At 39.8% G+C, this 27653-nt stretch overlaps 3 protein-coding genes across 3 annotated transcripts; 2 read left to right on the forward strand and 1 right to left on the reverse strand.

Moving 5' to 3' along the window:
- Positions 1 to 261: 261 nt before the first annotated feature.
- On the reverse strand, positions 262 to 4105 carry LOC110723221. Its single transcript, XM_021902562.1, has 2 exons — positions 3156 to 4105; positions 262 to 653 (listed from the first exon to the last, which is right to left on the reverse strand). Exon 1 carries the CDS (start codon positions 3669 to 3671, stop codon positions 3216 to 3218), a length of 456 nt encoding a protein of 151 aa, XP_021758254.1. The 5' UTR covers positions 3672 to 4105; the 3' UTR covers positions 262 to 653; positions 3156 to 3215.
- A 2251-nt stretch (positions 4106 to 6356) lies between these two features.
- Positions 6357 to 7680, forward strand: LOC110723004 (methylesterase 17-like). The gene is made up of 4 exons (XM_021902276.1): positions 6357 to 6633; positions 6821 to 6961; positions 7158 to 7292; positions 7396 to 7680. The coding sequence occupies exons 1-4, from the start codon at positions 6385 to 6387 to the stop codon at positions 7678 to 7680; spliced, it is 810 nt and encodes a 269-aa protein (XP_021757968.1). The 5' UTR covers positions 6357 to 6384.
- A 1937-nt stretch (positions 7681 to 9617) lies between these two features.
- Positions 9618 to 13191, forward strand: LOC110723222 (methylesterase 17-like). Its single transcript, XM_021902563.1, has 4 exons — positions 9618 to 9909; positions 10015 to 10155; positions 10557 to 10688; positions 12736 to 13191. The coding sequence occupies exons 1-4, from the start codon at positions 9697 to 9699 to the stop codon at positions 13006 to 13008; spliced, it is 759 nt and encodes a 252-aa protein (XP_021758255.1). The 5' UTR covers positions 9618 to 9696; the 3' UTR covers positions 13009 to 13191.
- Positions 13192 to 27653: the final 14462 nt, after the last annotated feature.

A 27653-nucleotide genomic window follows, 5' to 3' on the forward strand; every position in this document is an offset into this window, starting at 1 on the left:
ACCAAAAAAATTTTTTTAAAAAAAATATTCTAATTAACATTCATTTTATAATAGGTCAGGCCGGGCTATTGAGGGTTTATAACAAGGCCATGTTGATCTTTGGCCTAAAAATGTATTTTTGGACTATTTAAACTAACATTATTCTTTAAAACATGATATACTACCTCCGTTTCTTATTAGTTGCAACTTTGGAAACTTTGCGGACTCCTAGACAAAATTTGGTAAGCTAAAATTAAGTGAGTAAATGCAAGCAATTAAACATTGAGGAGAGAGAAAGTGGGGACCAGATTTTCATTAATTGGGGGAGGGAAATCTGTACAGATTTTTTAGGGGGAAAGTTTCTCTCCAGAATTTTTAGGAGAGAGATTGTTTCCCTCTGTCAGATATATTCACCAAATTTAAACAACAATCCCTTCAATTTTCCCACTTAATTTAAGGAGACCATATAAATACACAAGTACAGAACTACAGACCCCTTCATTCAATGAAGTTCACAAAATTCTAACTCCCTCCATTAAACATAATGTCTCTGAAATTATTACAGACCCACTAGAAAAAAAGAAAAAGAAAAAAGAAAACAATTCTTGCAACTCCAGCCTTTAATCATATTCCCTTCAGCAAATCCAACATCTTCAAAGTTTCACTTCATTTTTCTGCATTTGTAAGGAAAACACAAGCATAACAACAATGGATGATGATAATTTTTACAACCTTAATCAGATTTTAATGGAAGGAGAGTTGATGTCAGAGATGTTTTCAGAAGCAGAAGCAGAGACAGAACCACAGACAGATAATCAACAACATCAACAACATCAAATTGTGAACAAAAGGAAGAGGCCAGAGCTTACTCTTACAGAAAAAAGAATGATTGTTGATGCCATGTTAGAAAAACAAATAGATGGTGCATTACCAAGAGGATATAAAGAAAAACTTGCAATAGAATATGGTGTGCACAAGTCAACAATCACTTGAATTTTTCAGGACTTGCTCAAACAAAGACAAGAAGGGGGTGTGGTTGATGTCAGAACAAAAAAATTTGGGAGAACAGGGCCTAAACCAAGAGTGTACTCAATTGAATTACTCCAATCAGTCCCTTTGTATTTGAGGACAACCGATAGAAGCTATGCAAGTGCCTTAAAAATCAGTCATGTCACAGTGCATAGGCTGAAAAAAGGGGGATATTAAGAACTCGCACAGCTACTCACCATCCAAAGTTGACAGACAATCACAAGGTGCAAAGAATTAGGTGGGTTCTTTCACATATTCAACCAGCAATTCCACCTAGAGACCCAACATTTGATTCAATGGAACATGCTGTTCATATAGACGAAAAATGGTTTTATCTCAGTCCAGAGACAAGGAGGTTCTACTTATTGGCAAAAGAAGATGAACCTTAAATGTGCCAATTGTCAAGGAGATTCAAGATAAAGGCCATGTTTATGGGACTCATTTCGAAACCATTATTTCATCGAAATGGTGAAATGCTCCATGATTGTAAGTATGGAATTTTTCCATTTACTTACCAACAAAAGGCAAAAAAAAAAACAGCAAGAACAGAGCAGCAGGTACATGGGAAACAAAAGCACACCAGCATGTAACTAAAGAATTCATAAGGGACATGCTTCTTTACAAGGTTATTCCAGCAATAGTCCAAAATTGGCCACCACAAAAAAGCAAGAACATAACCATTCAATGGGACAATGCTCGACCTCACCAAATCCCAACTGATGATGAGTTTCAGGCTGCATTAACTCAGAATGGGTTCAACATCAAGTTAGTATACCAACCAACACAATCTCCTGATCTGAATGTGCTTGATTTAGGCCTATTTCGGGCTATTCAATCTCTTCAATACCATTCATTCCCAAAAAACATTGATGAATTAATTGAAAGAGTTGAAGAGGCTTATGAATTCTTTGATCCAATGGTGAACAAGTATACTTGGATCACTTTACAGTCTTGTATGGTTGAAATTCTAAAGAAAGAAGGGGGCAACAATTACAAGATACCACATATGAAGAAACAAAGGCTTGAGAATCTAGGGTCATTACCAGATATTTTATATGTCAGCCAGGTTTTAGTGGAGCAAGGAGTGAAGTTCCTTAATGACAGATTCAAACCAGCAAGAAATGAGGGACAAGGAGATGAAGACAACCATCTTGAGGTGGATGCAGACTAAGGTAAGTAACTTACAAATAGGCTGCCACACCTAACCACCCTTTTGTGTAAATATTGGTATGAAAAATGCAAAATCTAGTTGGTTATGTGCAAACTTTTGCTTATTATGAACAAGGCAGCCTATTAATTAGTGAAATGCTATTGCTTATTATGTATTGGGAAGCCTATGAATTAGGGAACACTTTTGCTAAACCTTGACTTTTGGGTACGTAGAACGCATTGTGTATTTTGTTGTTTATTTTATAGAGTATTTACACATTCAGAACAGAAGATTGTAATTATCCATCAGAGGGTCAATATTTTAATCACATAATATGACATCATGTAAGTTACCTCAACAACTATTGCATTAAAAACAATTGGAGCAATTCTTACATGCCATAAATAAATCAATTGAGTCCCTTCATCATATGGATTTAGGGCATGGTAGGTAGTCACGTTTACATGGGACTCTAGAAACAACAATTAAGGGAATCAAGTTAACAACAATTAAGGCACTCTAGTTTCAGTGGTCTCTCATCTAAAATTATCATTGAGACCATGACCCAAACATGATAGAAAATAGCATTTGTCATCATCCATCAACCACATTAATCCCCCACATCAACCACATTACACCCCCAAAGGCAACAAGGCAACAAAGAAATAGGGACTACAACAACAAATAGGCAACCAGAGGTAACATTACAAGAACATGCAACATAAAGAGGGACTACATAACAGGGACTACCATCTTCAGTAAACCAGACAACATTTCGAGGCAAAGAACAAGCATCATATTCAACATACACAAACAACCAGCAAACAACAACCAACACCCCCTGGCTAGCAACGTGAAGCCGCTGGCAACCATATTCAACATACACAAACAACCTCCAACACACAACCATCCAACAATATAACCAGCAATAATGATAGGAATGCTTATGATTGAGAAGAAAAATGAAACAAAAAGATAAGGTTATAGAAATTGTTACAGTGGTAGATAGTTGAACCCCGTCCTCATTCACAACTAGGCCCGATCCAACCTTTTCCTTCTAAGAATTTAGACCAGCAGAGGCAGGAGGAGAAGGCAAAGCCGCAGCTTCTTCTTCATCGGGGTCACATATTTTAGCCCTCTTAGGACTTAGTCTAGCCCTTCGAGGCCACGGCTGCCTTTGTTTACTGGAACCGCTCCCCTCAGTTTTTTTAACCTTCATCGAGGAGCAATTCCCACCATCAACAACACGACCATCAGTCACCTTTTCTGCCCCCAACTGCAATGCGGCAGCGGCTTGTTGTTCCGCTTTTTCATCCTCGACCTCGGCGATAACTGTAAGCAAAGCTTCGAGCGATTTCTCACTCAAAATATCACGACCTTTGTTATGAATGTACAAATTTTTCGCCCAAGGAGTGTCCTGCTCAATGGACTCAATACACTTAACAAGGAGCGCCATTTCTTCATCACAATCACTCTCAAAGATTGCGTCACATAGGGGCTTCAAATTCACCATATTAAAGTGTAGATCTGTGGGTTTTTGAGAGAATTTTGTGCTCAATAATTTCACGATCTGGAGAATTTGTGTGGGTTTGTTGAGGTAGTCGAAGAGATTTTGCGGGTTACATCAAGGGAGGAGAGAGAAATTCATGGAGGAAGGTGAGAGATAATCATGGAGGAAAGAGAAAGAAAGCTATGGAGGAGTAAGAGGATGACCTTACGTAGTAGATGAACTAGGGTTTTCAATTTTCCCCAAATCTGGAAATTTCAGTGAAGTGGTTTGAATCATTGAATAAAGTTGGTTGGTGAATAAATAAGTGGAAAAAGAATTAGGTGGGAATCAATAATTAATGGTGTTGGTTAAATGGTATAATCTGGTCACATTATAAGATGTAATTGAGATTATGATTTTTTTAGTAAGGGTATAAAAGGAAATTTGGCCTAAAAAATTTACCAAAAAAGAAAGTAAAAGAAAGTTGCAACTAATAGGTAGCACCCCTAAATGGCAAAAGTTGCAACTAATAAGAAACGGAGGTAGTATTATATTCACGCTCAATTTCATAATTTTTAACTACGTCAATCAAACAGCAAATGCTGATCAACTCTTTAATGGAATATAATAGAAAAGTATGAGTAACACCACTTACACTAACCATCCTAGCTCGATTTTCTTCATTCTTCATCACATGTCACATCATTAAGATAAACGAAGTAACCCATTAGACATTACATAGTTGATCCAATTAAAGAGAAGGCACCCAAAATTGACCTAATACCAATAATCTTGGATGTGCTATTACTGTTAATATGCAATAATCCATCATCATATATAGAGAGTCAACTCTTATCTAGAAACCAGAAAAACCATCTAGATATTGTCAAAAAAAAAAAAAAAAAAAAAATCTAGATATTGTCTTCCATTACCACTTTCTTAGTGGTTCACTCTAGTCCAAATTCAAAAAATTTAATGCATCTTTCATTGAAGATTCAACTTAGATCCTTTAAAACGTTGTGACAAATAAAATGGGCCAGTAGCCACCTAATAATTTTTTACACTTGAAAGGATTTTGAAAAAACTTATTTCCCGGCCCTAGCTTTTCCACCGTGGATTGGACCGTCTTGTATCCAAAAAGCTAGAGATTATTTGTATACTTGTCAACACAAAATTGGATAGGGGTGTAAGTAATTCGGATTAAAACCGAACCGAACCAAAAACCAAACCGAATTAATAATTCGGTTTGGATTTTTATAGAATTCGGATTGGATCGGTTTGGAAAAATTTAAAAATATGGATTACGGATTGGATTTGGTTTGGGGTTTAAAAAAACCGAAAATCGAATTATAAACCGAATTTCGACCCGTTACTTTAAGCCCATTTTTTTTTTTAAAAGTATCCAACCACTTTCCCCTTTCATATATAAACTAAAAAAATAAATAATTTTCAATTCTCCTTTCTTAATATCTTACTCTCTCACAAAGAATCTTGTTAACAAAAAATGATTGTAGGAATTTTCTGGGTGAAGTTCAGGTTTCGGATTTGAATGTTGCAAAAGAAGGGAACAAATTTCAGTTTGGATTGGATTCTAATTTAAAAAACCAAATTAATTCGGTTTGGATTGGATTGGATTGAATCTTAAATAGGTTTGAATTCGGATTGAGATTTCGGTTTTGGCTATAATCCAAACCACAAACCGAACTTTCACCCCTAAAACTGGATGAGTGCAAAAAGTGCTTTCCATAAAATTGCACGTTATTACATGCGTATAACTACATATAACTACATCCATCTCTGATTGTTAATCCTACTTTGAAACATTTTTTTTAGAAAATCGCTGTTAATGTATGAGACTATGAGTAATATATTGAGGCCAAGGGAATAAATCTCTAGAACTCTAAGAATTATTAAATATAATGATTTTGACACAAAATTCTAAACTTATAGAAACAGTGCTCAATCTCATATTTTCCAATAAGAAAAGTTATACTCCGTATCATACAAGAAAGAGCTTTAACCATTGAGCCAACTTAACTTTACTCTTTATATATACTAAGGCCCTGTTCTCATCAGATTATTTTCAGTTCAGTTTAGTTCAGTTCAGCTCTAATAAGTTAAGTTAAGTTCAGTTCAATTCAGCTCTTAATTTCCTTCTCTCATAAAATATTCATTTCAGTTCAGTTCAGCTCAGCTCAATTCGATGAAAACTGGCCCTAATATTACTATGCATGTGTTGCGAAATGAATACTCTATATCATAACCATAAATTTATGCATTGCTTATATAACAAAGAAATTATAAATTTACAAAAAAATAAGTAATACCACCACTAGGCACTAGGTTAGTCAAAGTGCAACATGTCCGGATTAATTAGTTGGATGATTAATAATTATCTTTTCCTTTTCACAACCTAGCTTAATTATTTTGGCCGGTGAAGTAATTAATGGGTGAATTCACTTTCAAGTATACGACCTTAAATTAGTGCAATTCTCTCTTAAATTCTTAATATCTGACCACTAAACATTACTTCTTACAGTAATATTTGACTAATAATGAATCATATGAACTAATCTTGTATTACCATCTATAATCATCAAACAAGCAATTAAGAACTTAATATATTCTTTGTAACATGTATGCGTGTATTTATATGTTGTACTCGGTAGTCGGCATATTATACATTAATCCAAACCTAGCTAAGTCATAATTTGTTATACACAAAAACGTTACAAAAATGGCAGATGGATGTGATAAACTTAGAGTGCCCTCGAATGCACACTTCGTGCTAGTTCACGGGGCCTGCCACGGCGGTTGGAGCTGGTACAAAATCCGATGTCTACTTGAAGGCGCCGGGCAGAAAGTTAGCTGCCCGGACCTTAGAAGCTCCGGGATTGATCCATCCGATGCTAATACTATTTTTACTTTCCAAGACTATAATAAGCCTGTTGATGATATTTTAGCAGGCTTACCACCAGGTGAAAAGGTTAGTAATATAATATAGTGCTCTGTACCTTTTTTTTTTTAACTTATTAATTTATGCTACCCCTTAGTTAGAATTCCTGGATTCACTGACATTCCACCAATGATCAAGCACTTTTTAGCTCTTAAAATTTACTTGCATTTCACACTGCTTAGTTTAATTATATACTTGTATGATTTTGTGAAATTAGGTGATTTTGGTGGGGCACAGTGCAGAAGGACACAGCGTAACAGACGCGGTCCAAAATCCTCCTGATAAAATTCAAGCAGCAGTATTTGTTGGCGCAACAATGCTTCGTAATGGATTCCAAACTCAACAAGATAGAATTGATGTAATTCAACTAAAAACTTAAATTAATGGTTGAAACTTATGATTAGTTTTATATACTCTATCTATCTACTAGTTTATATACTCCTATTTCCGTTTAAATGTTTAATCATAGGTTTTGGCATGCTTTTAAATTATGTTGAACCAAAAAAATTGAACTTGATTCAAGTAATTTGTTAATTTTTTGTATGATGTTGTAGGGAGCACCTGAGTTGTCTAGATATGGAGATATATACGACTCTGAATATGGTCAAGGACATGACAATCCTCCAACTAGTGTCATTTTTAAGAAAGAGTTTCAACGTGAGATATTATACCAAATAAGTCCTTTAGAGGTAAATTTCACAAGTTATTTGCAAAATTTCGCGTAATAACTAAGTATTTCTTTGTAAGTTTAATCACTTCAAATCACGTAAAAGTTGAAAATTTTTGTTACAGGATTGCACATTGGCAGCAATGCTTCTAAGACTATGCCCAGTCAGAGCCCTTAGTGGGGCCATGTTTCCCGAAGGTAAAGCCTCTGATAAGGTGCCACGTGTTTATATCAAGACGTTGCATGACAATGTTCTATCACGTGAGCAGCAAGATGTGATGATCAAGAGATGGCCACCTTCTAATGTTTATGAAATTGATAGTGATCATTGTCCTATGTTCTCTAACCCTTCTCATCTCTTTGGCTTACTTCTCAAGGTTGCTTCTAATAGTGGTTCTAATGTATTTTAAGACCGTCATTAACGGGTAATATATTAATGTAACTAAGCGTTTATGTACTACCTTCTTTTTAAAAAACCATATACATCATATCATTTGTCTCGATTATTTCATATTAATTGCTTCAGTTCTTCAAATGTCAATGTATGTCATATATATATATATATATATATATATATATATATATATATATATAATGTAATCTCTTATTCTCTTCTCTCTAGACCTATTTGCCTCAGTTTTAGATTACAATACTACTGTATTTTTTTCACCAATCCACATGTAACATCATCATTTATAATTTATGGAAATATTGTTGTTCTTTATCAAAACCTTATAAGTAGGCCAGCAGGGTCGGCTACATGAACAAAATTTAATTATTCTGTGAAGTTATCGACTAAAATCTTCCTCCTCCACCCTAACTATGAATATGGTCAATGACATGATAATCCTCCAAATAGTGTCATTTTAAAGAAAGAGTTTCAACCTGTGCAAAATAATGTTGTGTAACTAAGTATTTCTTTATAATTTTTTTTTTTATTTCAAATCACTCCTAAATGATAATGATTTTAGGCTAATGTTAAAATTTGTAACGGGCCGGATTGCACATTGGCAGCAATACTTTTAAGAAAATACCCAATTAGAGCTCTTAGTTGGGCCATGTTTTCCGAAGATAAGGGCTCTGATGAGGTGCCACGTGTTTACTTTAGGACGTTGCACTTACGTGAGCAACAAGATGGTGAAAATCTTTGTCCTCTATTCTCCAATTCCTCTCATCTCTTTGGCTTTTACTTCTCAAGGTTGCTGCCATAAAATGGTGATAATCTTAATTCATTTTAGGACGGTGATCTATTAACGCAAGAAATATCACTGTAACTAAGTATTTGTGTACTCCGTCTGTTTCTGAATAACCACAACATCACTTTTTACTAAAAATTTGCGTTTCTTGGTTTCACTGTCCGCATTTTGTTTTTCGTTACTCATTTCCATGCAACCATCAAACTGCACCAAAAACCTAGATTATATTGACATTACTAAGACTGGGTTATAGTGATCGAAAAAGGGTCACTTAGACACCCACAATGTCACACATAAAATAATAAGTCAATAACTCAATCTCATTAACCCAAATACTACTATCACAATCAATTCACCACAACATTAAAAACAATAATAATGCTATAGCAAAACAACAATAACGAACATAGGAAATATTTTTATACACGATTTTTAGGTGGAAAACCCTTTAATGTGAAGAGTAAAGTCGTGGGATCATAGAGTAGTCCACCTTAAACTTCTTTTATTGATAATTGAGGGTAAAACAAACCCAAAGTAAAAGTTTATATACCCACCACAACAGCAATAAGAGATGAACAATTGAGAGATAAAAGGTAGGTGTGGAAGTCACCAAAACATGGTATGATAAACCAAAGCTACAAACAACAATGTAACTGTCGAAATAAAGGCCTTACGTGTCCTCAACAAGCTGACAAAATTGCAGCTCGATCCAACGATGGAATTTTTGGCAACATGCATTTTTATGAAAGTTGTCCCTACAGAACAAAACCGCTTAGAGACTCTTTTAAAATTCTATGTCTTCTGTTTGTGTGTGTGTGTTGTTGCTTTCACTCTTCACTCGCCCTTAATGCCCTTGTTTTCATCTAAGGGTTTCTACTAACTAGCACATGGCATTCTCAAGAAGCCACAAAGAAAATCTCAATGTAGATTACAAAACAAGTAAAATGACATAAAATTGGGCCAAATAAAATGGATAAAAAATACAAATAATAATTGTCAAGTTATCCTAGCCCTTAGCCTACCGAACCTGATATATATGTTTATTGTGTAAAACGTGCGATCAATGAATTAATCTTATCTTGGGTACTACAGTGCAAGAAGACCACACATTTATGAATCTATTATTTTTGCCAATGACCTTTAAATACAAACTCGAGTTTTATTGTTAGTAGGCTCATCATCATTCATTTGTCACTTGTCTTACCTTTCCACTCATTTTTAACAACTAAAATGGCACACTTTGTGCTAGTCCATGGTGCTAGTCATGGAGGGTGGTGTTGGTACAAAGTCCGATGCTTACTCGAAAGCATCGGACATAAGGTTAGCTGCCCGGACCTAACTAGCTCCGGGATTGATCCCTCGGATGCTAATACTATCTTTACCTTTGAAGAGTATAACAAACCACTTCATGATATGATAGCCAACCTACCACAAGGTGAAAAGGTTAGTGTACTAATTATATTACTTGTGCTTGAAAATTTTGTTACATATACACATGTTTAACCCGTCTTTCTAACTAATTATTGTAATGATTTTTGTATACTTTAGGTAATTTTGGTGGGACACAGTATTGGAGGAAACAATATAACAGAGGTTCTCCAAAGCTTTCCTCATAAAATCCAATCTGCGGTATATGTTGCGGCTGCAATGCTTCCTAATGGAATCCGGACTGACACACACAGGAAATCCGTACGTTTCAACTTATTACCTTCGTTTTTTATTATTTATTATAACAATTAGACATGTATTCTCTTCACCTTATTAGATCTGAACTTATCTAAACTTATTACACCTTATTTTTTTTGTAAGAGCTTATTGAAACTTATTAGACCTGATTAAACATATTGACATTTATTGGACCTGATTAGACATTATTATTATTATCAATTATTAGCTACATATTAATAAGGATTAACAATTTTAATTTCGGTCTTCTTTAATGGATTAGTTATCGTATTTGACATACTCTAAGATTGTACAAAGTACTTTATTGGATGATGCAATAATCCTTATTAAATACCAGTAACGTTTTTAAAAGGATTGTACTCTCTAAATTTATGTATATAATTTTTGTGTTTATAATCTTGTAGGTGATGCCTTACATGCCTGGGGCAGATGTATTTGACTATATTTTTGGTGAAGGACCAGGCAAACCTCCTACTAGTGGCATTTACAAGAAAGAAGTTCGGCGTCCGTTATTGTACTCAATGTGTCCTTTAGAGGTACTCTTTTACAGTTATTGGCAAAATATTTGTATATACTTCATCAACTTACCAATGTTAAATTCCTTTCTTTCACACGAGCTAAAATTAAGTACGGAGTATATAGGAACATATTATCAAACATATATAAGTATGTTTTTTGTCAAAAGAAACATGTTCTTTTTCAAACACTAGTATGCATGTTCTTTTTCAAACACTAATTTGTTTGTTTGTTTTTTTTTTTACCCATATTCTTTAAAATATGTCTAATATTCTTTCCGGGTACACCATGTGCATGGAACACCCGGGTGCACTATATTATTTTCACTTTCACACGGAGTATCACATGATTTTCCGTGAGAGTACAGATAGTTCAAGTAGTTAGGCTTACTTCCTGATTTTAGGAGATCCTAGGATCGATTCTCATCACCCCTGTCCTTATGACTCTCTAAACACTAAATAAAATATATCACTTTACTCCGTATTTTATTTTAATTGGACTATTTAGTATTCACACACATATTGTTTTCTATAATTGTTAATTCCTCAAAACCTCGATTATTTTAACAAATTTGCTCAAACTTCTAATTTTTTTTGTAAAGGAGATCTTGTCTAATTTTATTAAGGTTTAACTAAATTTTGATTATCAGGTTTGGTTTGATCTGATTTATTAATTTGAATTGACTAAATTTTGATTGCGTTTTGATACTAATTTTTTTAAAGAAAAACAGTTTCCAATTGAATCTTGTTAGCTTTGTATTAGCATACTTTTTTCATTTGTGTAATTTTCATAATTTATTTAATAAGTAATTAACAATATTTCTAAATAAGTAAATTATAATTAAAAATTTTGATTTGATGTGATCTAATATGAATTTATTTAGAATAATTAATAAGTGTATGAAAAAAGTTGAAGATAACAAGTCATTGGTGTATATTAGGCAATAGCCAATAGGCATGTTGTATTTTACAATAGGTTTAATAAGGCCTTGTTCATTCACTTCACCTTAAAAAAATAAAATTAAGTAAAAATAATTTCAGTTCAATAAAAATAAGTTCAGTTCAGTAAAATTAATTTCAATTCAATAAAAATAATTTCAATTCAGTAAAAATAAGTTCAGTTCAGTAAATTTATGTTATCTTAAAGAAGAATTAGGTCATGTTCACTTCACCTTAAAAAAAATAATATTCAGTAAAAATAAGTTTAGTTCAGTAAAATTAATTTCAGTTTAGTAAAAATAATATCAGTTCAGTAAAATTTAGTATCTTAAAGAAGAACTATAATAGAAAATAAGTAAAAATAATTTCAGTTCAGCAAATTCAGTTCAGTAAAATTATTTTAAGTTCAGTAAAAATAATTTAAGTTCGGCAAATATAATTTTGTTTCAGTAAAAATAATTTCAGTTCAGCAAAAATAAGGTAAAGTGAACGAGGCCTTATAATAGAAAATCAGTAAAAAAAAATATTCAGTTCGGCAAAAATAATTTCAGTTTGGTAAAATTAATTTAAGTTTAGTAAAAATAATTTAAGCTCAGCAAATATAATTTTGTTTCATTAAAAATAATTTAAGTTCAGCAAATATAATTTTGTTTCAGTAAAAATAATTTCAGTTCAGAAAAAATAAGGTGAAGTGAACGGGGCCTAACTTTAAGAAACTTTATTCATAAATAATTATTTTAATTTTCTGATTTTTAAAAATTATTTTTAACAAATGGGTATTATTTGTGATTTAGGTCCTATTCACTTCACCTTACAAAAATAATTTCAATTCCATCTAAATAAATTTATTTCTATAAAAATAAATTTAGTTCAGTAAAAATAAGTCCAGTTCAGTAAAATTCAATAACTTTACAGAAAAATTATAGTAATAGAAAATCAATTAAAAAAATAATTTCAGTTCAGCAAATATAATTTCGGTTTAGTAAAAATAATTTTAGTTCAACAAAAATAAAATAAAGTGAACATAATCTTTAAAATAGCTAAATTAATTAAATTTACTACGAGTCTACGATACAATATACCGTTAGTTTATATTGTACGTAAGATTAGAAAATGTTTTATGGTACAGGATTACACACTAGCAGGAATGCTTCTAAGACAAAGTCCGGTTAGAGCTATCGCTGACGCCGGATTTCCCGACGGCGAGGGCTCCGATAAGGTGCCACGTGTTTACATCAGGACGTTGCATGACAATCTCCTTTCACCTGAGCAACATGAAAATTTGATCAATAACTGGCCACCGTCCGAAGTTTATGACATTGATAGTGATCATTCACCCATGCTTTCCAACCCTACTCAATTATTTGGGTTACTTGTTAAGGTTGCTACTAAATGGTATTAGATGATATAAGACGTGTTTATCCAATGCATAATAAAGGGGAGATGTCGTCGATCTTTTTCATCAGTCTTGTATTAACACTTTCTTTCTATGTCACGTCAGCTTTCTAATATCGAACTTATACTACTATGTAATAATTTAAGATTTTATTAAACTCGACCAAATCTATATCTCCATCCTTCATAATTTTTGGATCCGATCCGAAAATTCGGATATCCGAAATTTTCGGATTGGAGAATTGCGATCCGAAATTTTCGGATATCCGAATTTTCGGATCGGGTAGTTAAAATTTTCGGACAAAATCCGATCCGAAAATCCGATTTTTTTTTTCGGATATTCGATCCGAAATATCCGAAACCTTAAAAATCAAATCGGATATCCGAATTTTCGGATCGAATCATCGAATTTTCGGATCGGATATTTTTGAACACCCCTACTTCATATATATTCATTCATGGTTTCTCAATTGTTTATTTATTGTTTTTTTTTATAACCAATTATTCTATTTCACGCACAGATTCCTAATTTTTCAAAGGTACTATTATATTATGTTTTATCAACAAGTCATGTAATATATATTGTTCTAAGATGTTAGGAGATTGCCGCTTCTTTTACTGATCATACTCTAATAACTTCACTAACGTAAACAACAAACGAATAAAATTGCACTGCTTGAAGAAATTAAGCAAGAGTTGAATCAATCAAAGAAATGAATACACAAACATAGATTAAGGATTGTTTCGGATGAAAACAATGGGGGCTTGCCGAAGGCCCACTGAAGTAGATGAAGACTGGTTCAGTCCGATTGATGCTGGGCCGAAGGTTTCCTGCACAACTAAAACACATAAACTGGCCTCGGGGGTGGATCCGAGGAAGACCCCTCCGATGCTGAAGTCAAATAGTGTTTAGAAAGAGAAAGCTATGCAAGAGATTTAATGCTTGAGGCTTTGTTGTGTCTTCTATAAATGAATGAATTGAAGGCTTTTATACCTTTGCACATGATGAGAGGAGAGTAATTGGGCCCTCAAATAGTCATGGGCTGACCATGGCAATTCGGACCAAAGGACTCTTGGTTGACTTGGCTTGATTGGAGGCTCGGGCCTTGACCTTGGAATATTGAATCATTTAGTGACCAGGCCCAATAAGATAATTGGACCCAAATAAATGACTAGGCCCAATTAGATAAATTGGACCCAAACAACTTGCCCCCCAGACCCGATTTGGAAGGATGACGGGTCGGGTTTGAATCCAATAAGAAATGGAGGGAAGTAAATGATTTAATTAAATCAAAAGATTTAAATTTTTAAACAGTTATTAATTAAATAACTGTAATTTGGATAATTAACAGGAAGTGGAGTGGATAGTGGGCGGTTAATCAAGAGAGAGAGTGTTTAACGGTTAATTAAGGAGGCATTTAAGAGAAATTTGAACTTTTCGACCTTTGGGATTCTCCTTCCTGGAATTATAAGGTCTGATTCGCATTTCAACCTCATTTCTTCACCAACTTACACTCAAATTCTCGCGCAAACCCATCTTCGCTTCGAATTTCTAGCGCACCATTCTCGAATCCGAGTTCGACACTCAAATCCATCGCTTCCACTGATTTGACCGGCGTATTCCGGCCAATTTGAAGGTAACTTTCTTCGAGTTTTTTCGATTTTCTTGCCTTTTTTAAGGAAATTCTTCTTCTCCCCTCTTTCCCTCTTTGAATTTGGTTATGGCTCGAGAAAGGAGGCGTCAACCAGGTCGACGGGGTCAGATTAGGGATCCCCGTTACCGCGCCGACGTTTGGAACGGGGAACGAGCTGGTGAAGCCCCGGAAAGGGGGATTCCGGCAGTTCTTTTAAACGCCGCGCCGCCTCAGCAGGACGCCGAGGCCGACGAGGCGGAGCAACCTGAGCAGGGAGAACAGGCTGGGCAGGCCGAAGATTTGCCCCCTGTGCTCTGGGACTTGCTTCCTGGGCATGCTGAATGGCAGGACGCCGAGGCCCAAGACGCCATGGTGAGAAATACCCCATACTCATGGTGGGTTCGGCACGCCGAAACCTACCGGTTCGCCGAGCAAATTGAGTTGCACTACGACATTTTTGAAGAGGATGGGCACTGGTGCCGAATGCCCTCGCCGACTGACAGGATTCACCGTCCCCCTCTTGAGTAAATAGGGGTGTACACTCGGCAATTGCAATACGGGCTTCGGTTTCCTTTGGATCCCTTCGTCAGGGACATTTTAATAAAGTACAGGATCTCCCTGTGCAAATTAACACCCGTTAGCATTCGGCGGGTGATGACTTATCTCTGGGTGTGTCGGTTTTTTTTTGCTGTTGAGCCGAATTTGCACTGCTTCCGAAAGATGCATCAGCTAGTGCAAAACCTTCAGAGTACATACGGCCAACATGGGTCTTCAGGCTGGTGGCGAATAGAGAGCCGCCCCCATTATTTGACTATGTGGCCGAACGACTCCTCGGACAAAGATTGGAGGGGTCAATAGGTCTGGGTGAGAGTTCCCGCTGATCCCGAGCATCCCTATATCTTCGGGGCTCTCCGATACCTCTCCAGGCCTGATCCGAACATGCAGGATTTGGGCCCTGAAGACCCTGATGCTGCTCGTCACCCCAGCTACGAGCAAATGAGCTTCTTCGGGAAGCAGAATAACCCTGGGGGAGTTGGCCGAATGAGATTTATCCCGGCCAGATGGCTTCCAGATAACCATTACGTCTTCCAAGAGAAGATGTTGGCAGTTGTCGGCCTCAGCCGAAAGTACAGGGATGGTAAGTATGTTCGGCTGGGGCCGAGGACTTTGACTTGTTTAATTTTCTGCTTATCTTTGATGCTTATCCTCGTAGTCTAACCTTCGTCTGTTCTTTTCAGAGCTGAGCGAAGCTACTTCGGGGGTTGACTATAACCGGCTTGGGGTGAACGCTGAACGAGTCATTTTAGACCGGGCTCCAGCGATCACAGCTCCGAAGGACCGCCCGCTGCATCTGCACGAAACAGGCCTTCAGATCGAAGCTGCTGCCGAATACACCAAGCAGAAGCCTTGGTGGGAGAAGCGAGATCCCCTTCGACCTTTATTACCTGAGGAAGCACAGGCTGCTCAGACAGCAGCTGACGTGTCCCGAGCAATCGACTCCTTGGAAGGAGGTGTTGGGACATCTGGTGCTGCTGAGAGGGATATCCCCGCATCTGGAGCTCAATCGAGGGTTCCAGTAAGTTCATGACTTGCTCGTCTCTCTTCTTTTTTTTTTTTTTTTTTTTTTTTTTTTTTTTGTTTTTACTCACACTTTGCTGCCTCCCCTTTCTGCAGCCTGAGGAAGGGAGCGAAAGAAGAGAAAGAAAGGCGCCTGCTCGTTCTGAGGATCCATCTTCGTCAGAGTCTGAAGAAATGGACGAGCAGCCCTTAGCAAAGAGGAGGAGAAGGTTAGCCGTGTTGGGGCCTCGTCAGTTTCAGACGGGGATGAGGCCTACCGGGGGCATCCTCATACGGGAGCCTGATGAAGGTAGACGCTCGCCGAGGGCTCCCCCTCCGCCGGAAGCTCCGCGTCCTCAAACCCCCCCTCCACCTACCGAAACTCAAGAGATGGAGGTGGACCAAAGAACCCCTGATCCGAAGGGGGGGTTTCAAGGACGCCCTGCTGAAGAATCTGAGAAGCTGATTGCTGAAGGCTTCTCAGATGATATTGATAGGGAGGTTGACGCTTTTCTTCGTCAACCTGATCTGGGGGAGGAAGCAGAGGAGGTCGTTGCTGCTGACCCTGGTGGAGACCAACTGGGCTCCGCCGAAGGAGAAGGTCATGCCGAGCCTGAGAAGGTTCAGGAGGTTCCCTCTGCTTCCTTCCCCTCATTCCAGACGCTGAACTCTGGAGATTTGGGTTTCTCAGCCCCCCGCATCACAGTCCCGGAACCTGTTTGGGAACGAATTTGGGGCCAGAACCGTGAAGGGGCTGCAGGTTACTTCGGCGACCTATCTAGCATGTCCGAAGTGGACCGAGCAAGGGTGTGGTCGCTGAAGGCCACGACTGGGATGGGAGAATCCAGCCGAAGGGTCCCTGACCCTGCAAGAGACAACCAGCGTTTGCTGATGCAGGTACTTAACCATTTAGTTACTTTGCTTTGCTTTCATTCAGCTCTTTTTCTCCTTTCTGGCTTTCCTTTTTTATTATTTTATTTATTTTAACTGATGTGCCCCTGCAAACAGGTTGTGCACAATCAGACTCTTACTGTAGAGTTGATTGACATCCTCCAAGACAAGCTGGAGCATGCCTGGGAGGATGCAAAGATTGCCCGGGAGGAGGCGAAGCTTGCTGAGCTGAAACAACAAGCTGCTGAAGAGAAGCAGCAACAGAGCGAAGAGTATGAAAAGAGGGCTGCTGAAGCCATTCAAACCTTCTACTCGGCTATGGAGAAGGAAGTTTTTCCCCCGCTGATGGAAGGGGAGAAATTCCTTCAGGAGCAAATGGGAGTGGACATCTCCAAATTTAAAGCTGCCATCGAGAGCCGAATTCAAGAAGGAGCTGCTGCACAAACTGAAGTGCAGCAGAAGCTGGAAGCTCTTGAAGCCAGCAGGATGGCTGCTGAAGAGGCTCTAAAGGTTAGGGATGTTCACCTTTCTGCTGCCCAAGCTGCTGCTGAGGGCCAGGACCAGAAGCTGAAAGAGTTGGAGGATCAGCTGAGAGTCAAGGGAGATGAGCTGACCTAGGCCAAAACCGAAGCTTCCAACGTCCAGCTGGAGCTTAATGAGCAGAAGACTTCTTCCTCCAAACTCTCAGAAGAGTTAGAAAAATCTAAGAAGGATTTGGAGGAGAGTCAAAAGAAGTTGGCCGACGCTGAAGCCTTACTCCAAGTCCGCCTCTACACCCAAGAAGAGTATGAGATGGGCTACATAAATGGGTTTAAGGTGGCTCGGAGGTTGGCTCTCCATGCTGAGCCTTCGTTGGATTGGTCCAAGTGTGCGCTTTGGGCTCAGGACCCCGAAGATCCGCACATGCTGTATGCCACTCCTGCTGAGCATGAGATCCTTCAGGCTGAACAAGCCGAGGAGGAAGCTGAGCGGCAGGAGTTGGAGGCTGAACAGCGAGCCGCTGAAGCTCAGGCAAGGGCCCAACCAGCCTCCTCTGCTGCTGGAACCGAGACTGCCCCAGGGTTTGGCCCGGCTGATCAGCCTGATCCTCCAACTGAAGCATAGGAAATCGGGCAGTCGTCTTCAGAATCTTGCGGATCAACATGTGCTTAACTTCAGACTCGCCGCTTTCTGAATCTCTTTTTGCCTTATCTTTTTGCTTCAGCTTGCCTTGATGTACAAACAGTTTATTTTTGTTTCTATACGTATTTCGGCAGCTGTTATTTTCCGCTTGTGGGCGGCTGCCGATATAGTCTTTAATTTATTTGAACTTGTAGCTCACTTTCTGAGCATTAATCATTAATCTGATGTTCCTTTCTTCAACTTCTTTGTCTTATTTTGAATGCTTTACTATTTCTGAACTTTGAAATTTTCGCAAAAATTTTCCAAGTACAAAGCTTTCGGCTTGAAGAATTCTGCTGAATATAAACTTGCACTGATAGTGCCTCTTGCCCCCCCAGAAATCTGAAGATTCAAGTCTTTGGATTACTGAGCTGGGTTTTGTTTCTTAGCTTTCAGACGAAGCTGAATAAAAGATTTCTATATTTAAAAATGGATATCCGAAACACAGGGCCAACTGAAGGCAATGTTTCGGATAATGGCTTTCTGGGATACAAGGCTCAGTTAAGGCAATATCCCAGACTTGTCCGTGGACTCTTGTCTTTGGGGAACAAGTCTTACTGAAGTTTGACTTCAGCTGAAAGACTAGTGTTCTTTAAAAAGACGAGTTTGTCAGCAATCTGAAACCCAGTTACCCGGAGGCGAAGGTTTCAGAAGAGGCTGAATAAAAAATCTCCAACAGTTGCTGTTGTCCTCGATTTTCTGTCTATCTTTTAAAAATGGATATCCGAAACACAGGGCCAGCTGAAGGCAATGCTTCGGATAATGGCTTTCTGGTATACAAGGCTCAGTTAAGGCAATATCCTAGAACTTTCCATGGACTCATGTCTTTGGAGAACAAGTCTTACTGAAGTTTGACTTCAGCTGAAAGACTAGTGTTCTTTAAAAAGACGAGTTTGTCAGCAATCTGAAACCCAGTTACCCGGAGGCGAAGGTTTCAGACGAGGCTGAATAAAAACCCTTAAAGAGTAAATAGAATAAAGAAAACTTTGAAAGAATAAAAAGTTGCAAATACTTATATTAATGGTGGCTCCAAGGCCTTTCATTGATTCAAAATGTACTTACAAAGATTGTTCTGCCCCGAAGGGTTTACACATGATATTTCTTCAGTACATCAGCATTCCAGTGATTTTTCAACTCAGTTCCATCCAACTGCTGAAGTCGGTATGTCCCTGGCTGAAGCTCATCACAGATTTCGTAGGGTCCCTCCCATGCAGCCGAGAGTTTCCCATGGATTCGGCCTTTCTGAACTGCAGTAGCATTCCGAAGGACAAGGTCTCCAATTTTGAGAGGCCTTGCATGGACCCTTCGGTTGTAAAATTTGCTGATTCTCTGCTTATAAGCAACCATTCTGACTCGGGCTGAATCTCTCACTTCATCAAGAAAATCGAGGGATTCTTTCATTAGGTCCTCATTCTCAGCCGAGAAGTGGTGCACTCGTAAACTCTCCGAGCCGATTTCCACTGGAAGAACGGCTTCGGCACCATACACCAGCTCAAAAGGTGAATAGCCCGTTGCCTCTTTTTCAGTTGTTCGAAGGGACCAGAGGATTCCTGGGAGCTCCTCCATCCACTTGGACTTTTGATCTTCCACCCTCTTTTTGAGGGCGTTCAGGATCTGTTTATTTGCAGCTTCGGCTTGTCCGTTACTTTGCGAGTGGCATACCGCTGAATATGCCAGTTTGATACTGCTGAATATGCCAGTTTGATACTGAACTGATCGGTATACCGCTTCAGCGGCAAGTTATCGAACTGCCTCCCATGATCGAAGACAAATACTTTCGGGATGCCGAAACGAGTGATGATATTCTGCCAGATAAACTTTCTGACAGTTTGATCTGTAATGTTCGAGGCTGCTTCGGCCTCGATCCATTTACTGAAATAGTCGACACTGACTATCAGCCATTTTTTCTGGTATGTAGCATCTGGAAATGGTCCCAGTATATCCAGTCCCCATTGGGCGAATGGGAGTGGATTGAGGATCGGCTGAAGATCTCTAGCCGGCTGATAGATGACTGGCGCGAATTTTTGACATTTTTCACATTTTCTGACTAGCTCCTTAGCATCTGAGATCATGGTGGGCCAGTAATATCCGGCCCTCAATGCCTTGTGGGCTAAGGCCCTTCCCCCGATGTGGTTCCCGTAGATGCCGAGGTGAATCTCCCGAAGGATGTAATCTGCATCTGTTGGTCCCACGCATTTCAGAAATGGGGCTGAGAAGGACTTTTTCAGAAGCTCCCCTCTGAAGACAATGAACCTTGAGCCGGTTCTCTTCAGCTTGGAGGCCAAAATTCTGTCTTCGGGAATTTCTCCCCGAAGCTTGAAAGCTAGGATGGGATCCATCCAGCTGGGCTCTGGGTCAGCGCAGCACACTTCAGGTGCTTCGTCGACACTTCTTTCTCGACGCACTTCCACATATACAGATCAGTTCAGCTCAGTGAGAGTTGAACTAGTAAGTTTGGAGAGTGCATCGGCTTGAGTATTCTGACCCCTTGGGATCAGCTGAACCTCAAAAGTTCTCAGCTTTGCAATGACTGATTTGATCTTGGCAAGATAGGCTATCATGGAGGGCTCTTTGGCCTCGTAGCTGCCACTGATCTGATATGCAACTAGCTGAGAGTCTGTTTTCAAGCAGACATGCTCGGCTTCCAGAGAGATGCACAATTCCAGGCCAGCAATTGCTGCCTCATATTTAGCTTCGTTGTTCGAAGCCTTGAAAGAAAATTTTAGTGCATACTCGAAGGATTTGCCTTCGGGAGAGATTATCACTACCCCTGCCCCCGAACCATTTACAGTGGAGGATCCATCCGTAAACACGGTCCAGATTTTCTTTTTATCGTCCAGCGTCTCTTGGTACGAGCATTCGGCCAAGAAGTCCGCTAGAGCTTGAGCCTTGATGGCAGCTCTCGGTTGGTAGCTGATGCTGAATTCGGTGAGCTCTAAAGCCCACTTGGCCAGCCTACCAGATTTTTCCACCCTACCGAGAACTTTTTCCAGCGGCTGATCAGTTAAGACCACTATCTGATGGCAATCAAAATAGGGCCTCAGCTTCCGAGCAGCTACCACTACTGCAAAGGCGACTTTCTCGAGTTGAGGGTAGCGAGTCTCGGCATCCGTCAGAGTATGACTGACGAAATAGATCGGTTGCTGAATTTTGTTTTCTTCCCTCAGCAGCACTACACTGATGGTGGCTGGGCTAACATCCACGTACAGATACAAAGTTTCTCCCTCTGCTGGGCTAGCCAGCGTTGGGAGTTGAGCCAGATGCTCCCGAAGCTGCTTGAAGGCTTCTTTTTGCTCTTCTTCCCAAACGAGCTCTTTTGTTTTCGGGAGTTTCAGGGCTTTGAAGAAAGGTAACCCCTTATCCGAAGCTCTGGAAATGAACATCGAGAGGGCTTCCATTCTTCCGGTGAGTCGCTGAACATCCCGCTTTGTTTTCGGCTCAGGAAGGTCGAGCGCTGCTTTGACTTTGGAGGGATTGGCATCAATCCCCCTCTTGTTGACCATGAACCCAAGGAATTTCCCTGACTTCACGCCGAAGACACACTTCTTCGGATTCAGCTTCATTTGGTTCTTTCTTAAGGTGGCGAAGGTTTCAGTCAGGTCCTTAACATGGTCCTCAGATTTTTTGCTTTTGACGATTGAATCGTCAACATAGACTTCCATGTTTCGGCCTTTTTGATCGGCAAAAACTTGATCCACCAGCCTTTGATAGGTTGCCCCTGCATTTTTCAATCCGAAGGGCATCATTTTGTAATTGTACACCCCAGCGTTCGTGACGAATGCCGTCTTTGCTCGATCGTCAGGGTGCATGAAGATCTGATGATATCCTGAGAATGCGTCCATGAAACTAAGCAAGGCATGGCCACTCGTCGAGTCGACTAGCTGATCGATCCTCGGCAAGGGATAGAAATCCTTCGGACAAGCCTTATTTAGGTCCGTGAAGTCAACGCACATTCTTAAGGTACCATTGGCCTTCTGAACCATCACCACATTTGCCAGCCATTCTGGATATTGACAAGGCTCGATGAAGCCTGCCTCCAACAACTTTTTGACCTCGGCTGCGATGTCTCGGTTCTTATTTGCGGAGTAATTCCGCTTCTTTTGCTTAATTGGCCGGCTCGTTGGGTCAACATTAAGCTTATGGGAGATGAGGTTTGGACTTATCCCGGGCATATCAGCTGCCGAGAAAGCAAACACATCTCTGTTGTCCCGAAGGAGTTGAATAAGTTCACAACGGGTGTTCGGATCAAGGTACATCCCGATTGTTACACATTTCTCAGCGTCTCCTTCGGCCAACTCGACCGTTTCAGTCTGCTGGTCCATGTCCATTGCTGATGGATTGGACTCTTCACAATCTGGTCTGTTGTCTATGTCAGCAGGCGTCCCAGACTTTTTCTTCTTCGGCTGGCTCTCTGAGTCTTTCGGCTCAGATGAAGAGCCAACCCTTTCTTTTTCTGGCCCTTTTTCTCTGGGCACAGAACCTTGGGCCGAAGCACTCAAACCTTTCGGCTTTTTTGTGCTTGGCTCTCTTTCTTTTTCTTTCTCCTCCTCATCCTCATCGTCGTCATCTGGGAGACTAGTGGATGGCTTGAGGTAGTTGCACCTTCGGGCGTCCTTTTGGCTGCCCTGGATCCTTTCGGGGAAGCCGGCGTCTCAGACGTAAATCATCAGCTGATGATAGGTTGAGACGACCCCTTGGATCTCGTGATTTATGGGTCTCCCCAAAATCACGTTGTACACTGAAGGAGCGTCAATGACCAAAAATTCAGTCATGACATTCCTGGCTGCCTCATCGCAGCCGATGGTGACAGGAAGCGTCACCTTCCCATCTGGATAAGTTGAAGCCCCGTTGAACCCGGATACCGGGTAGGGTACCGGCGTAAGGTGCTTGGGCTTCAGCTTAATTTGATTGTAGGCCTTTCGGAACAGAATGTTTGCTCCGCTTCCGCCATCAACAAGAACCTTGCTGACGTCGTGGTTGGCCACCGTGGCGATGATCACCAACGGGTCCTCATGAGGGAACATTACCCCCCGGCAGTCGGCGGCTGTGAACGTCATGTTCGGCACCGGCGACTGAGGAGGCTGGATATCAGCGTTGTTCACCTGGTGGGTCAGAGCCCTTAGGTGCCGCTTGTGTTCCCTCCTAGAGCATATTCCTCCCGAGATAACATTGATCGGAGAGAATTTTCCCTCCGCAATCTTGCTGTTCTTCCGGGGGAAGTCGAGCTCCTGACGAGAGTCCTTTGCTGACTTTTCGGCCTCTTTTTTCTCGCGGTGATCCGTGATGTATTTTTTCAAGTATCCTTTCCGGACCATGTCCTCGATCTGGTCCTTCAGCTGGATACATTCCTCGGTATTATGTCCCGGTGATTCATGGAACTCGCACCACTATTTTTATTTTTTCGCTGATACCACTCTGGGAGCGGTCTCGGCTTTCTGTAACTCTGCTCCTCCTTCGTCACGCTGTAAATTTGGGCGCGTGGAAGAGAGAGTGGAGTGTAGGATTCATATCTGCTTGTGTATGGGGCAGATTTTTCCTTCTTCGGCTCGTTGGCCGAAGATTGTTCCGAGGCCTTGGCCTTTCCCTTTGTCTTCTGGCCTTGGCCTTCAGAAGAGGGTGTTTGTTTTTGCTTCCCTCCCCCGGATTGAGGTTGGGTTTTTGTTTTGTTCCACTCTTCAGATCGGATGAACTTATCCGAAGCATTCAGCGCCTCCTCCAAGGTCTTGGGTGAATTTATGACCATGAAGTCGGAGAACTGCCCTGCTCTGAGGCCGTGCTGAAGGGCGAAAACTGCTAGCCCTTGGTCCAGTTGAGAAATGCTGGACGACTCGTGGCTGAAGCGAGTCAGATAGTCTCGGAGGCTTTCAGCCTCCCCTTGTTGCAGACCCATGAGTTCTGCAGTAGTCTTCTCTCGGCGGTTTGCCGTGGAAAACTTGCTCCTAAATTTGGAGGACAGATCGTCCCACCCGGTGATTGAGCCTTGCTTCACTCCCTTGGAGATCCACGCTTGCGTGACCCCCTTGAGAGTGGTTGGAAAATATTTGCACCAAGTCGCCTCGGACCTAGGGCAAAGATGCATATGAGCCTCATACGAGGCAATGTGGTCCTTCGGATCCGAAGTCCCATCATATGTGATGTGCGACGGTATTTTAACCGTGGGAACATGCTCTTCCAGAATCCATTGCTCGAATGGGGAACTGGTGGGTAGCATAACGGCCTTGCCTTTGTTCCTGGCCGAAGGGACCGCGCTCCGCCCTCTTAGAGAGGTAGGAGTGGTTTTCGTCCCTGGCTGGGAAGTCTGGGCCTCGGCCACAGGGAATGAGAGGCGGCTGTGCACGCTCGGCTCCCTGCCGCCGAGTCGGTCGAGTACGCTTCGGCGAACAATCTCAGGTTGCTCTCGGCGAGCAGATTCTTGCCGAGAGGCTGAGCTGCTGCTCTTATGCGTTTCTGGCCGAGAGGTTGAGGATCCTTTGAATAATTGAGGGTTCTTTTTCCTCTCTCTTTCAGTTCTCCAGGTATCCTCTTCCCACTTTTCCAGTTCCCGGAAGGAAGGAGGCTTCCCACCATCACGATCTAGCTTCCTCCGCTGATGCCTGGTGTGCGAAGGAGTTCGATCACGAGGTGGAGGCGTATTTTGTGCCCTCATTGCCTCCATGAGCACTGCCAGCGCTCTCGCCACCTCCTCCGAGCTGGGCCCTGTCAAAGGGGTCCTCGGCTGAGTGTGGGAATGAGAGTGGATGGTCGATGGTTGGCTTTGGGGCACTGAATGAGTCCTATGATCGGACTGACCTCTGTTAGACCGAGAGGGACTCGGCCTATGATGAGAGTTGTGAATTACGGGAGAAAGGGAATCCTCCCTGTATGATCCTCCCCCCGAACTGGCACCCTTGGGAGAGTTCCGGTCCGGTGAGGGTGATGGTGTAGGAGTTTTAGGCCTTTCGCCTGCTCCTTGACGGAGGCTTTTGCTCTTGCGGTTCTTAGCCATTGCTACTAAGATGATTGCAAGATGATTTTTGATTAAAGATTTGGCTTAAAGATTTTTGAAAGTCTTCCCCACAGACGGCGCCAAATTGTTTCGGATGAAAACAATGGGGGCTTGCCGAAGGCCCACTGAAGTGGATGAAGACTGGTTCGGTCCTATTGATGCTGGGCCGAAGGTTTCCTGCACAACTAAAACACATAAACTGGCCTCGGGGGTGGATCCGAGGAAGACCCCTCCGATGCCGAAGTCAAATAGTGTTTAGTAAGAGAAAGCTATGCAAGAGATTTAATGCTTGAGTCTTTGTTGTGTCTTCTATAAATGAATGAATTGAAGGCTTTTATACCTTTGCACATGATGAGAGGAGAGTAATTGGGCCCTCAAATAGTCATGGGCTGACCCTGGCAATTCGGACCAAAGGACTCTTGGTTGACTTGGCTTGATTGGAGGCTCGGGCCTTGACCTTGGAATATTGAATCATTTAGTGACCAGGCCCAATAAGATAATTGGACCCAAATAAATGACTAGGCCCAATTAGATAAATTGGACCCAAACAAGGATAATATGATGCAAATGTCTTCCATTAAACAAAGGTATAAAGTCAGGGCTACAATCGTATTACAAAATGGGCAGAAGATTACCTCCATAATTATACAATTGGAATAGTAGCCAAGAGAAAACTAAGAAAGCACTAAGAAACTAACCTTAAAGAAAATGTTTTGTTGATTGAATTGTTGATATCATTTTGTGTGAATTTTTGCTTATTTATAGACAAATTCATGGAAAAATCCTTGCTTTGATCCTCCACGTTCTAAAAGTATGGGCCTTAACTTTGGGCCATTATCTACACATACTGACTTATTCATTTGATGATCCATCTAGTTTCTAACGCTAACTAGTCTAACTAACGCTTGGTAAGTCAAGCTTACCTTAATAAAGTCAAACTTTGGCTCAACTCCTCTAAAGAAGTAAAGAGATCAAAGTTAACAAATACTCCGTATAAGATAAAACTAGTTCTTAGCCCAAGCAACGCTCGGATATTCACAAGAAAAAAAATTATATTTATATTTTACTATAAGTTTGTATTTTTTTTTTGACAGAAAGTTTGTATTTGTTTAAAGGTTTATACATTTAATATTTTATTTATTTAACGTTGTTGTTATTATTATTCTATTATATTTAGGCGATATGTATATTCTCTCTCTCTCTCTCTTTTTTTTTTTTTTTTTTATCAATTATCTTACTAATTTTTTAAGGGAAAAAAATTTTAAAAAAGTTTTTTGGCGGGAAATTATTTTAATGTGAACGCAACACGTGTACTTCTAGAATAATCCTGGTAATTACTTTAGTATATAGTATTGATGATTGTAAATTTGGGTGTAACAGATATTTTTAAGACTTTATGAAAACCGGCCTATTGAGTATTGACTTTAATATCATTGCAGCCCATGTAAGCAAAATCTGAGTCTTAAGATATTATAAAAATGCAATTACGACTAGAGAGAGTGTTAGAGATTTGAGATATTAGAGATTGATATATTCCCATATATTCATGTAAATTATAATTAGAATATATAGTGCAATAAATTTGCTTTGTTATTTGATAATGCAATTTTTTTTTCTCTTTGCTATTTGGTAATAATGAGGGGTACGTGTTAAATTGATTCGATCAACTTAACCAAAAATTTAAACTGATGACTAAATTTTATGATGGGGCTTGCATTTATATACCCGAAGTCAAATATTCCACTTACAAAAAGGGGTGGATGGAATATGAACCAATGACTTTAGTGTCACAATGACTCTTGTGATACTGTGTTAAAAAATGAACTCATCAACTAAAAGTTTAAGCTGGTGATTAAAGTCTTAAATCTGTTTATAAAATTTATATTGTTATGTTTTAATTGCAATAGTATTAGAGATTAAGAGATGTTAGATAAATAAATGTCGGAAAATGTATATATGTGATATATTTTACATATTGATGATATTATGATAGTGAGAAAAAGTTCAATTAGTTAGAATTCCCCTCCTGGTTCCAAGAATTAAGATTGATTTATTGTTACTAATTTATATATGATATGGGATCACAAATAAAATAATATTTTTCCACATTTTTTCTCCCCTCACTACCCTTATCCCACTCCTACTTGTTATTTTCTTTCAATATATATAAAAATACAAAATAGAATCTTTTATAAGGAGTATAATAAAAAAAAAATGTTTTAAATATACTCACTTGTAATTTTTTTTAACCTATGTATCCACTTCAACTTTCCAAGTATTATGGGACGAAGCCACGAAGGGAGTATCATATGTACAAATAGACAAACCCTCATTTTTTGTTAATAAGCAATGCCAAGATGTATGTAATTGCTACCTCTAACTTATTAATGGCTACATATAGTTCAAAGACCATGGTTTAAGTTG

The sequence above is a fragment of the Chenopodium quinoa genome, unplaced genomic scaffold (genome assembly GCF_001683475.1).
Source record: "Chenopodium quinoa cultivar QQ74 unplaced genomic scaffold, ASM168347v1, whole genome shotgun sequence".
NCBI lineage: Eukaryota > Viridiplantae > Streptophyta > Magnoliopsida > Caryophyllales > Amaranthaceae > Chenopodium > Chenopodium quinoa.

What these genes read in the sequence shown, in the direction of transcription:
- LOC110723221 (XM_021902562.1), bottom strand. Translation starts at nt 3,671, where the DNA reads ATGGTGAATTTGAAGCCCCTATGTGACGCAATCTTTGAGAGTGATTGT.
- LOC110723004 (XM_021902276.1), top strand. Translation starts at nt 6,385, where the DNA reads ATGGCAGATGGATGTGATAAACTTAGAGTGCCCTCGAATGCACACTTC. An exon ending in CTCAACAAGATAGAATTGAT is followed by an intron (nt 6,962 to 7,157) that starts GTAATTCAACTA and finishes ATGATGTTGTAG; the next exon opens with GGAGCACCTGAGTTGTCTAG. An exon ending in ACCAAATAAGTCCTTTAGAG is followed by an intron (nt 7,293 to 7,395) that starts GTAAATTTCACA and finishes TTTTTGTTACAG; the next exon opens with GATTGCACATTGGCAGCAAT.
- LOC110723222 (XM_021902563.1), top strand. Translation starts at nt 9,697, where the DNA reads ATGGCACACTTTGTGCTAGTCCATGGTGCTAGTCATGGAGGGTGGTGT. An exon ending in ACCTACCACAAGGTGAAAAG is followed by an intron (nt 9,910 to 10,014) that starts GTTAGTGTACTA and finishes TGTATACTTTAG; the next exon opens with GTAATTTTGGTGGGACACAG. An exon ending in CTGACACACACAGGAAATCC is followed by an intron (nt 10,156 to 10,556) that starts GTACGTTTCAAC and finishes ATAATCTTGTAG; the next exon opens with GTGATGCCTTACATGCCTGG.